General features: G+C 40.9%; 1 protein-coding gene across 4 annotated transcripts in view; it reads left to right on the top strand.

Annotated features, from left to right (window-relative positions):
* Nucleotides 1-12,469, top strand: part of AMOT (angiomotin) — a 63,166-nt gene that overhangs the window by 34,807 nt on the left and 15,890 nt on the right. For all 4 annotated transcript variants that reach the window (XM_032330402.1, XM_032330399.1, XM_032330401.1 and 1 more), the window contains one exon: nt 12,149-12,298. In XM_032330402.1, coding sequence (XP_032186293.1) covers nt 12,149-12,298 — 150 coding nt within the window. The remainder of the gene's footprint in view (nt 1-12,148; nt 12,299-12,469) is intronic.

The raw sequence follows: 12,469 nt of genomic DNA, 5'->3' as shown, positions 1-12,469 counted from the left end.
TCATAGGGCCCTTCTTTTTCAACCAGACTGTGAGGAGCTTGTCCAGAGTGGTTTGAGATTGGGCTGTATACACAGCCCTGCTAACCCTCCAGGAAGGGTGCCCATCCAGTAGGAGGTAAATGGGGACAAAGACTCTGCAACTATCTTGGTTTGCTGTGTCCTAGGCCTCAGTGGTAACTGGTGGTTAATCATGAAAATAATATACAATATACATCTAAGGAGAGGATGTTAATTTGTAGTTCCCACTGGGCAGCCCTCACTGCAACAGTTGCCTGAAATATATTTCTGGCTTCTGAGGCTTTTCTGGGCGTCCGTTCCAGAGATTTTTAGGATTTAGATTTCTAGGGCCCTGCCCCCAAAACACACAGATTTATGATTTAAAGAAGAAGTTCTGAATATTGGGCTAGGTTTCAGTCATGGCACCTGGTGGCCAGGTATCTTAAATGAGCTCATTGATTATTGTTAATTTTTAGTCTTCACCCAACTTGGACTTCTGCTCAGAGTCTGATTGTTGGGAAATCTGAGTTGCTGTTGCTAAAGGAGGTGCAACATTTGATGGGCCAAGAGCCTTCTACCCAATGGAATCACAAAGGCAGAGGTCGTGTAATGTCTCCCAGACACTTAAGCCTGGTCACCTCTAGCGCATGTAGGGGCTTGAAACCATGTCTCAGGAAAAATCCACTGATTCTTATTATCTTTTCTGTCTTAGCAGCCTATCTGACTTTGGTTTGCAGCTGGGTGGTGGTTGCCTTATCTCCTTTACAATATTCAGAGGAAAACATTCTTTATCCTTAATCTCAAATACAGGAATTGATTATTGAACTTCCGCTCACCTGCTGTGACTCAACCTCCATTAGGCTTCTTCTGTGTGGGGTAAAATTTTTAAGTATGGAACATTATGGAAGGTAGCTCTGGAACTAATCTAGTAAGGAATCTTCAGTGTTCACAAAATTAGTTAACATCTCTAAATCGAGGAGGGTATTCAGGAATAGAAAATGTAGTTCTCTATCTGGAGATAACTCACATAAAATCATTTTTGAAGACAGAGGGATATGTCAGATATTAGCTATGTCTCCTATAAACAGAGAATTTAATTATGGCTTACAAATGGTACCATTACTTTCCCTTAGAAGTTCTTCCAAGAGAAACCTCTGTAGTCTACTTAGCAAATGAGAGTTAGGGAAACTTTTCCCAAATTAAGTAGTTGGTCTAGGGAGTATTTTCTTAGCCTACTAAGTATAATGTCAGGTCAATACATATATCGGATTATTATGTTGTATACTTGAAACTAATAATAATGTTATATGTCAAATATATCACAATTAAAAAGAAGAAGGCCAGGGAAAGATTATGACTAGTTTAATGATCCAAGGACCCTTGCATGTATTTATGTCTTTCTGTGTATAAAGTTCTCATTTAGATGCTCTTCAAATACATTTCATTTTTCTAATCCCATTAAGTCTCTGGCCCATGGTACAATTCACTGTGCTCTAAGCTTTATACAGAAATGTGCCTCAGGCTTACAGAGAACCCTTTCCCACAATCACAGCTTCTTCCTCTTCCAAGCTCAGCAGAGATTCTCTGATGGACCTCGCTCTGTTGACATCTGGGGAGGTATCTTGCTGGAAGGGGCTAGCACTTTTACTACAGGAGAGACCTGGTTTTTCAGTGATTCACTATGACCCAGGTCTTGCCTTCAATCTGCGGCGATGCAGCAACTCGCAGCCAAGGTAAATGGTGCCTTTCCATCCTTGCCCTTATCTTTGTGGACACATAGGTCATGTTGAAGTGGAGGCCCATTAAACTCCAAGGCAAAAGAACTCTGTCCACAACAATTATGGTATTCTTCCATGCAAAGGGACCTCCCCCAACTTCCCTCCCACCCCCAACACACGCTGCCACTAATTTGACCTCACTGGAGAGTTTCGACAGATGCCTGGCATATCCACTCACAAGGCTCAAGGCCGCCCAGACTTCTGGCTGGCTACTGTCTTATGATGATCCAGAGCTGAGCCACTGCTTGGGTAATTGTTTCAGGAATGGTGGGAAAAAGGCCCTGGCAAGATCAAAGAGGGAAGATGCTGCGGGTGGGCTGCTTACTGCGCAGAGGGCCCTGGAAGGGAGAGAGTGGAATGTGGGAGGGCTGGCAGAAAAAGTCAGTGAGCCTTGTTCTTTGGCTTTAGGCTAGAATGACAGCCACAGAGATTCAGGGAAAAGGGGCCCAAGTGTTAACCTTTTCTGAATTACCGTAGCTGGTGATGATTTAGACATCACACTGATAACTCTTGATGCCCATGCATTTTCCGATGTCCTTTTGCTGCTCCACTCAATTCTTCAAAACAAAGTTCATGTTGTTTCCTTCCATTTCCACTGTTACTCTTTTATGGCTGATATTTTTTCTTACTTCTAATTCCCTTGCTACTTACTTGATTTGTCATTTTGGTTTTGGAGATGGGCAGTTTTCTGCTGTCACACTTATCCACATAGTACCATAAGAAGGTCTCCTTTCCCAGTACTGGAGGAAGATGTACTAGGCATAGACATTTATGTTTCATCCAAAATCATCTCCAGACAATAGCACATCGTGTGAGTAGGTAAAACTCACACAATAGTTACGATGGATTATAAATGTGGATGGAAGATCTGAGGTTACTAATTATGTGTGCATTTAGAGTATTGATAGGAATTCAGATAAAGTACTTTATCTACCCAGGATGGATTTTTGGCTTATTTGAAGGGCATTTCATCTAAGGATGACATTTCCCATATTTATGGCAGTTTTTTTTGTTGTTGTTGTTGGTTTTTTTTTTTTTTATTTAGAGAGAGAGTGTTTGTGTTGATGGGGGGTGGTGGGGGAATCTTAAGTAGGCTCCATACCCAATGTGGAGCCTAACAGAGGCTTCAGTCTCATGACCTGAGATCATGAACTGACCTGAAATTAAGAGGTAGACACTTAACCCACTGAGCCACCCAGGTGCCTTGGCACATAGTTTTTTGAAGTAGGTGTTGTTGCACCCAATATGTTAAGAAATTATGTCCCCACCCCAAATAAAGATTGAGTGACCACTGAAAACTTGATTTTCTCAAGTATGATTTGAGTATGATTTTCACTTTTTAAATTCCCAAATGGAAGCCTTGTATAATTTCTTTAGTCTCCTTAACAGAATGAACTTCATTCTCTTGGTAGCAAGTTTCTAGAGGTGGTTTCTACTCTTCAGTTCTTTTAATATCCACCAGTGGACCACAGCCTCTTGGCAATAGACAGAGGCAGCTTGCTAATACCAGGGTAGTGTTACCAAATTACTTCAGAGGGAACTCTTACTTGGAGCCAGGGGCTCCTGAGTAAGGCTAAATCAAATTACACAGAAATTACTGAAGGCTCATGGAGCAACATATGAACTAGTTTTACAAAGGAGAAGAGCAAAGAAAATACACTTGAACTGTGACATCTGTGACATAGTGAGTGGAGTTGTGGCAATGGACAGGAAGATGAAAATCAAACATAATGAAGACTGTCCTCTATGGCACTGCACTTAGTTCTGTGTGACCAGTTTTAGTGTCTTCTAGCCAATGAAGTAAGTGTATGCCTATGATGGTGTTAGTCTAGCCAGTAAAATTGGCCTAACCCCTCTACATATCCATCTGTATATATTTTTTTATTATTTATTAAGACTTTTCAGAGCAGTTTCAAGTTCCCAGGAAAATAGAAAGTAAGGTATGGAGATTTTCTGTCTACCCCCTGCTTCCATACCTGCATAGCCTCTGCCATTATTAACACTGCCCACCAGAGAGGTCATATTTGTTACAGTTGATGAGCCTATGGCCACACATCAGTGATCTAAAGTCCATAGTTTATGTTAGGGATCACTCTTGGTAGGGTTTGGATCAATGTATAATGACATGTATCGACCATTATGGTATCATATAGAGTATTTTCACTCCCTAAAAATTCTGTATTCTGTATTCTGTATTCCTCACCCCCCTACATACTTTTTTTTAACTTTTCAAAAACATTTCCAAATCTGTATTGTATCTCCCACCATGAACCTTGAAACTTTTGTCTTCTTTTAACAGATTAGGAAATTAAAGTGTAGACAGATTATATAGTTAGTGATAAATCTAGGACAAAGCCCAGATCTCTTAATTCCAAAATATCCTACCCTACACTTTGTCCACCAGTGCATACAAGCAAAAGGTCAGTGACTAAATGACTTCCTTGCAAATGGCTGAGACAAATGGGTAACTTTAGGGTCTGAGAAGCAATTTTGTATGTAGCCATCTTTTAAAAAATAAATTTGAAAGACGTCCACAGTTGTTGGAGGGAGGGAAGAGATGCCATCACGTGGTATTCATTTGCAGGGATCAGATTTTCCTGAGTCAGAAGGGGGTTAAGAGATCTGCCAAATGCTTGGGAATGGGTTCAAATTATTGCAGAAGTGTAATGGAAAAATATGATTGATTGAGCTCGAGAGTATTTGCCCTATTCTTCATTGGATTGCCTTTCTGTTGTTCCTCCCACTTTATGATTCCTTTTTAAAAATTTATCTCTGAATCAGAGTGACTTGAAACCCTTGACTTGCCAAAGTAAATACATTGATGAATGTGTATTTATTCATATATTTGTAGTGTTATAGCTAAACTATGCTGTGCTCATTTTTATTCTTCTGTTTGACAGCTAATTAATATTAACTGGTTACCAAGAGTGTAGTGAACAATAAACTAGAACTAGAACAGATGCAAAGGAGTAGAAGGTCCCTGCCCTTATGGGGCTTATAGGATACTGCTCTCCAGTGGGGCAAGGGCTTCGTTTTGCTTCCCATTATTACATCACTACTGCTCTCCGATGCAGAATAGGGCCTGACATATGATAAGCATTCAGTAAATACCTGTTGAATGAATGAATGAATCCATACATGAATAAAATCTTTTATAGTGACTGCTAATAGAGTGTACATTATGAGAGGCTTTTGAGAAAAGCACCAATCAGGGTCAGTTAAGATTAGTAAAGGAAAAACTCCTGGAGAGTTTAGTGATATGGTGAGGGGGGATGAAAAAATGATCAGACTAAAAAAAGAAGGAGAAATGATCTGATCAGACTAATACAAAGGTTGATTATTTGCAAGGTAGGCCTGGTTGAGTTTTAAGGCAGTAGGAGGCAGAAACATTTTGATAAAAGCAGTTTGAAGAGCTGTGTCTAGACTAAACAGGGGTGATAGCAGACTGGGGGTGAAATGAAAAGCATCAAGTAGCTTGAGATATGAATGAGAGAGAAGAGCTCTGGCCTAGAGAGTGAGAGGGGTGGTATAAAAAGTGCCTTGGATATAGTAGATATGTAATCAATACTACTGGAATGGATATGCTAGCAGTAGATTGCTTTATTCTTAGATAAAGAAGTGCCTTAATGTACTCCTTGAAGAAGTCTGTTATAGCCACTGTATATAGGTTGGACTGATGGTGCATGTGTGTTTATGTGCACAGATGCTTATATGTAGATGGGAGAGGGCAGCTGAAAGGAGATCTGTTAGGTTATTATTACAATAGCTCTGTTGTGAAATGAGTACTTAAACCTATGTAGGCCAAAGGGGCGCCTGGGCGATGCAGTCGGTTGAGCATCTGGCTCTTGGTTTGAGGTCGGGTCTTGGTCTCAGGGTTGTAGGACGAAGCCCGGCATCAGGCTCCACACTCAGCGTGGAGTCTGCTTGAGATTCTCTCTCCCTCTCCCTCTGCCCCTCCCACTCATGCACACGTGCTCTCTCTCTCTAAAGTAAATCTTTTAAGAAAAAAGCCATGTAGGTCATGAAAATATAAGGAAACAAAAGAATAAGAGATATGTTAGAATTAACACATAGTAATAGTGAGAGATTGGGTATGTTAGACAAAGGAAGGAGGGGACAATCATTTCAAGATTTTGAGACTGGAAAAATAAAGTGATGATAATGATTGAACTATCAAAAGGATAGCCTTTTGGAGAAGATGAAAGCAGTCTGGGACACAGTAAGTGTCAGAGTGAGAAATCTTGCACTCAGCTAGAGGTCTGTGACTAAAGAGAGCATGATAACATTAAAATGTGAATATAAGCACTTGTTCAAAGTATGGCATGAATGAGATCTCCAGTAGTGCTGAAGTGTAGATCAAGGATTCTCACCCTCAATATTATTGGCATTCGGGGCCGGATAATATTTTACTGGTGGTAATAAAGGAGGCTGCCTTGTACATTGTGGGATGTTTAGCAGTATACCTGGTTTCTACCTACGGGAAGCCAGTAGTAACCTACCCCTAGTTCTAACAACCAAAAATGTCTCCACACATTGCTCCATGATTCCTGGAGAAGAACCATTGGTATAGAGGCAAAAAGAATAAACTTCATAGATTAGACCTTTGTGGTATAGTGAGATGTAGGAATGGGGTTGGGAGGGAAGGTGGGTCTAAAATATCTACACAGAAAGTAAGAGTGATTTAAGGAACCACTTTTGGAGAATACAGAATTAAAGAAAGCAAGGGAAGGGGAGCTTTGGCAAGTTTTTGAAAATTTGCCTTTGGTAAGAAAACTTGAATGGATGGAATGATTTCCCTATTCACAGAATATCCAAAGGGAATTTGGTTTAAATGATGGATTAAGTTGGCTTCTTCTAGAGGTGCATGGGTACTCGTCTCTAGACCTGAGGCACTACCTTGGCTTTAGAAACTTTTCAAGTGAACTTTGACTTCCTTGAATACTGAAGACATAGAAAAATAAATCATCTGGGATCCTGTGGGGAGCACACACATTGTATGTTCTCTTTTCCATGTACATACACACAAACTAAGGCACAACTTCTGTTTTGTTTTTACCTCCAAGAATGTGCCCATATAGAATTCTAGGATTTCATTTTGCCTCCTTCCTTAATTATTGGTCAGTGTTGAAGGTGAAAAGGGGAAGAGCAGATCCATAAAATACCTGTGAATTGAAAGACCATCAGAGACCATCTGAGACTGTGTGTCTAGCCTATGTAGCTTTTTTTTTTTTTTAACTTCTTGAAACCTACTGGTCAGTGGTTTCTCCTAAGAGAGAGAATGCCATACCCAAAGGCAATGAGGCGTGAAATGCCATGGGGTCCTCGGGAACCTTAAATAATTTAACCATGCTGAAAAGTTAAGTGTGAAAGACAATGGAATGAGGTAATATGATATATATGTAGTAATCTTTTTTGGAAGTTAACTTTTACGTAGAACCCTATATATATAAATACATATATATAGAAAACACCTAAAATACATACATAATATATAAATATATATATAAAACACATAAAAGAGAAGCCATCTGATACAACTTACCCACCATAGTGGCCTCTGAAGCACTCCACAGAACAGTTTGAAAATCACTCCAGGGCCTGGCATTTTATCTTCAAAGGACCGGATAGTAAATAGTTTCTGCTTTGTAGACCTTAGGCCTGCTCAGCATTGCCGTTCTAGCCAGAAGGCATCTGTAGCCAGTATGTATGTAGATGGGGTTGGATGGATTTGGCCTGCTGCTGACCAGTTTGCTTGGCTGACTCCTAAAACCCTCTTCATTTTTTACAAATGGGGACTCTGAGGCTGAAAACAGGGAAGCAAATTACCATCACTAGCAGTGCTAGGACTAGAATCCAAGTCTCCTGATTCCCACTTTGTTCCTTTACCTTTCATTTGTTGTCAGATAGAAATACCTGATTGTGTATGTGCGTGTGTGCATGTGGTAGGGAATGAGCTCTGCCTGTGGCTCTTTGAACAGTACCTTTGACCATAAGTATTTATTTCTCATAAAACTGAGGTCATTTGGAGAAAATACGGTGTCCTTGCAGCTACTTAGTGCTTACTTCTAATTGTAACACCAATGACTGGCCTTGACCTATAAAGATCCTGAAGCTCTGTCATACGAACTGTTTGAGGCTTAGTTGTTTTTTGGGGAGGGGGAGCAGAGGGAGAGAGAGACTCTTAATCAGGCTCCATGCCCAGTGTGGAGCCCAACATGGGGCTCGATCTCATGACCCTGAGACCATGACCCCAGCTGAAATCAACAATAGGATGCTTAACCGACTAAGTCACCCAAGTGCCCTGAGGCTTAATTTTATTATGTTTTCCTAGGGGAAATTACTGTATTTTTAATGTCTTTAAGTTTTATTTTTTTAATCTTTAAGTCTAGTTGTCCTATACTACTACTTGGTGGTATACAACACAGTGATTCAACAATTATTTACATGATAACATGCTCACCATGATAAGTGTATTTCAGTATTATTAGCCACATTCCTTATGCTGTGCTTTTCATCCCCATGACTTATATATTTTATAACTGGAAGTTTGTACCTCTTCATCCCCTTCACCCATTTTGCCCATTCCCCCACTCCTCTCCCCTTTGACGACCGCCAGTTTGTTCTCTGTATTTATCAATGTGTTTCTCTTTCTGTTGTTATTTCTCTGTTTGGTTTGTCTTAATTAGACACTGATGTGATAATGAGAGTTACTGAAATAATGAAAACCATATCAAGGCTATCTGGCATGAATGTACCAAGTTGAAAGTCTTAGAGCATGTGTGATTTGGCATTAACTTTCTCTTTAAAAAAAAAAGTCCTTTTTGTGCTGGGTGATCTACTAAGCACTTCATGTGTTATTTCATTTGATTCTCATAGAGGTATAGCACATCTTCATCATCTCCATGTTGTTGATGAATGAATAAATGGAAGCTCAGAGAGATTGTCTTACCTCAGGTTGCATACGTAGTGAGTGGGAGAACCAGGTTCTGAACTCAGACAGTCTGAGGCCAAAGCTCATAACCACAACCATTGTACTATGTGGCCTCTCTCTTTACCTAAGAAGGAATCACTGACATTTCTGATGACATTGGAAGGTGAAGTTGGGCACCCACAGTGTCCTAATTACCGATCTAATATTTGAGGAGATACGCATAGGAGATAAGTATACAGAAGAGAGTCAGAAAAGAAAAGGGGAAAAGAAAAGGGGATTTATCATGATGAAGGTAAAAGTGAAGCTTATAACAATAGTAAAGGAATTAATAAATCATATAGACCTTTGTTCCTTTTTAAATATAGATGAGATCTAGGGGTACCTGGGTGGCTCAGTCAATTGAGTACATCCGACTCTTGATTTTGGGTCAGGTCATGATCTCAGGGTTGTGAGATCAAGCCTTGTGTTGGACTCGATGGTGAAGCTTGCTTAACATTCTTACTCTCCCTCTGCCGTTCCTCCTCCCTCTCTAAAACAAAGAAACAAATAAATATGAGATCTAGAAAACAGAGTACATAACTTAGAATATAGCTGACTTGTTGATTTAATCTATAGGGTCTTTGCATTGGTAGCATCCTAGAGTTGTCCTTTTCTGTCATAAGTTATCTAGGGATAAAGCATTTCCTAGGTGACCCTGGTATTTATGGGTGAGCTATCCTCATTCTTCTTGTAAAAGAGGTAGGAGGAGAATTAGGCCGGCAGCAGTGGTCCTGGTACCTTACATGTAATCATCCCAGTGGCTAAGTGACTCCGACTGCTGGAGATGCTTTTGCTAAGATATTAAGGTTTCCTTTCTCAAGAAAGGGAAGACATGGAGATATCCACCTGGCCCTGGACTGCTTCTTTTTCAGTTCTCTGTGCTTATACCAGAGTACTTTACCATCAAGGCAGGAACTGCATGCTCACTTTAATTGCCTTTAAGTATAACTGCTGTAAGCCTGAGTAATTATAGTTAACATCCTCTGCATTAACATTGCACTGTTCCCTTAGGATTTTCAGTGATTCACAAATAAATGCATTCAACTTTAAATAGCTCATGAGGATTATAGAACCCAGAAGGTGAAGATAGAGAATATTCCCTGCTCTCCAGTTATTCAAAGCTTAGCAAATAGGAAGGCAGAGACATCTGGGGCCTGACAGTCTTCACTGCCCTAGTCACTGTTGTTACAGTCACCCATTCCAGGAAAGAAAAGAGTTAGCTTACTGAGAGGAAGATTACGGTGATTACTGTTCATTTTATTTCCTAGGCAAAGGTCTACTGGATAAAAGCATGTAGACTTCCAACTCACCTCAACTGGTTTACAAGGCTAAATTGAACTAGGTCTTGGAATGAAACGAAATGACAAGAAACTAAGAAAATTTCTAAAAAATATTTTCTTTATTTATTTGACAGAGATGACAAGTAGGCAGAAAGGCAGGCAGAGAGAGGGGAGGAAGCAGGCTTCCCGCGGAGCAGAGAGCCTGATGCAGCGCTCGATCCCAGGACCCTGGGATCATGACTTCAGCTGAAGGCAGAGGCTTTAACCCACTGAGCACCCAGGCACCCCAAGACAATTTTTTTAAGTTTTCTCAGTCACCTAGGCAAAGCATACCACAGGTCTGATGGGAAAATATAAGATAGGTTTTCTGCAACCAAGATAAAGTTCAGCAATTCCGACATTAGGAGATGACAGTTCCAAGACAAGGACAGTTCAGCACATGCTTTTGCTGTCTGACCAGACATTCTAGACAGCAGTGATTTGGTCTCATTACCATTAAGAAGTTACCTGGTTTCTGCAGTGGGGAAGTTGGGGTGGTTCTGCTGGCTTGGCCCCAGCTAAATGAGGGTGGGCAAGGCTGGAAGGGTGGGTAACTTCCCACGTTGCAACTATCTGCCTAGGTAGCTCAGGGGCTTGGGAATTTGTTGAAAACTTAGAGTTGAGCTGAATTCTTCAATTTCCTTTTGACAAGGTTAACAATAATATTTTTATTTGGATCTTAATAGTAAAAGTATCCCTAATCTCAGCTTCCATGAAAGTGATAATGACAGCTGTGACTAGCTTGGAGGAATTTCTGTTTGAGAAAGAGTCTATGCCTTGATTTCATTGGCAAGATAGCACCCCACAAATATGATGAAAAGCAGAACCTCCTCATTGACTAACAAGCTGGGAAGGCTGCATTTACCCTCTCTTCTTAAATGCTGAGGAGGTATATATATGCCTTCCGTAAAGAGCCCTGAGATCCTCTTCATTCCTCCATTCCGGGGGAGCCAGGATTAAGTTTATGAATTACAAGGGTACAAAGAACTCAGTTTCTTAGTCCCAACCTGCTTCCCCCTTTGCTTTTAGTTGTGGTTCATAGGCTTGGAAAGAGGAAGAATCATGTTTGACTCATTTACTCTTAGATTCCATTCATGATTTCGAGTCTTTAGATATCTTTAAAGGTCCCAGAATGAAGTTGAGAAATTACGGTCCACTGTTACCAGCTCAGGCTCATGACTGAGGCAGAAATTGCAAATAACTTGTGTTCTTTTAATAAATATCGAGCTGGGCATGTGCTAGGTAATGAGGAGATTAAAAACTCTTCAATGTATGGTAGCTTCACTTTTGGGAAGCAGAAACTGTCCGGGAGAGCAGTGATCACCATATTGGGTAATTACAAGGACCACAGACTTCAAAGAGACAATTCTGGCCTCCTTGTAACTCCAGCACCCTTTCTCTATATAAGGGTGGGGGTAGGTTTCCTTTCCATACCAAATTAAGGTTTTTTCCCTGGAGAGTCCCCATTTTATTTTTTCGAATTTCTGTACTGTAATGACCAAAATAATACATTGTTGCTCCCAGAGTATTCCATTTTAGAATGAAGAAGAGCAGATAATCCATCAGGATTATTATTTTAATAATTGTAAAAGTTTGCCATCAAAGACAGACTTTGGGGGCACCTGGGTGGCTCAGTGGGTTAAGCCTCTGCCTTTGGCTCAGGTCATGATCCCAGGGTCCTGGGATCGAGCCCCACATCGGGCTCTCTGCTCTGCAGGGAACCTTCTTCCTCCTCTCTCTCTGCCTGCCCCTCTGCCTACTTGTGATCTCTGTCAGATAAATAAAGAAAAAATCTTTAAAAAAAAAAAGACAGACTTTGTTGATGGAAGTAGGTCTGGGGAAGACAGAGAGGTGGGGGAAAGAAGCAAAAATAAAAGGGAGCTCCTAATTCCTCGTCCTCGTCACATTCTGTGTATGCTAACTACAAGGCAACTACTCATCATGAAGGACCTTCTTACCATTCATTGTTTTTTTGGAGCTGGACAGAAAGTGATCGAAACACAAGGATGGATTTGGGAGCTAAATACCTGACCCTGTTGTTCTCTTTCCTTCCATCTTGCAACTCTCCCACCCTGGAATTTCAGCTGAAAAAGAAGCAGGTGTACGTAGATAAGGTGGAGAAGATGCAGCAAGCCCTTGTACAGCTCCAGGCAGCATGTGAAAAACGCGAGCAGTTGGAGCATCGTCTGCGGACACGGCTGGAGAGGGAACTGGAGTCCCTCAGAATTCAGCAGGTATGGAGAACTTAAAGAAAATGAGATTGTTCCTGGCCAGTTACGTTTCATTTGGTGTCTGACGTGAAGATTGGCTCATCTTTTTTGTCCCGCCCAACTTTACTTCCAGACTGACTCCTCGTGGTAAAGATGAAGTCGGCATCCTTAGCTTTCCTGTTCCAGCAAAATCCT

Source organism: Mustela erminea, chromosome X, assembly GCF_009829155.1.
Source record: "Mustela erminea isolate mMusErm1 chromosome X, mMusErm1.Pri, whole genome shotgun sequence".
NCBI classification, from domain to species: Eukaryota; Metazoa; Chordata; class Mammalia; order Carnivora; family Mustelidae; genus Mustela; species Mustela erminea.
This window is presented reverse-complemented; position numbering and strand designations above follow the sequence as displayed.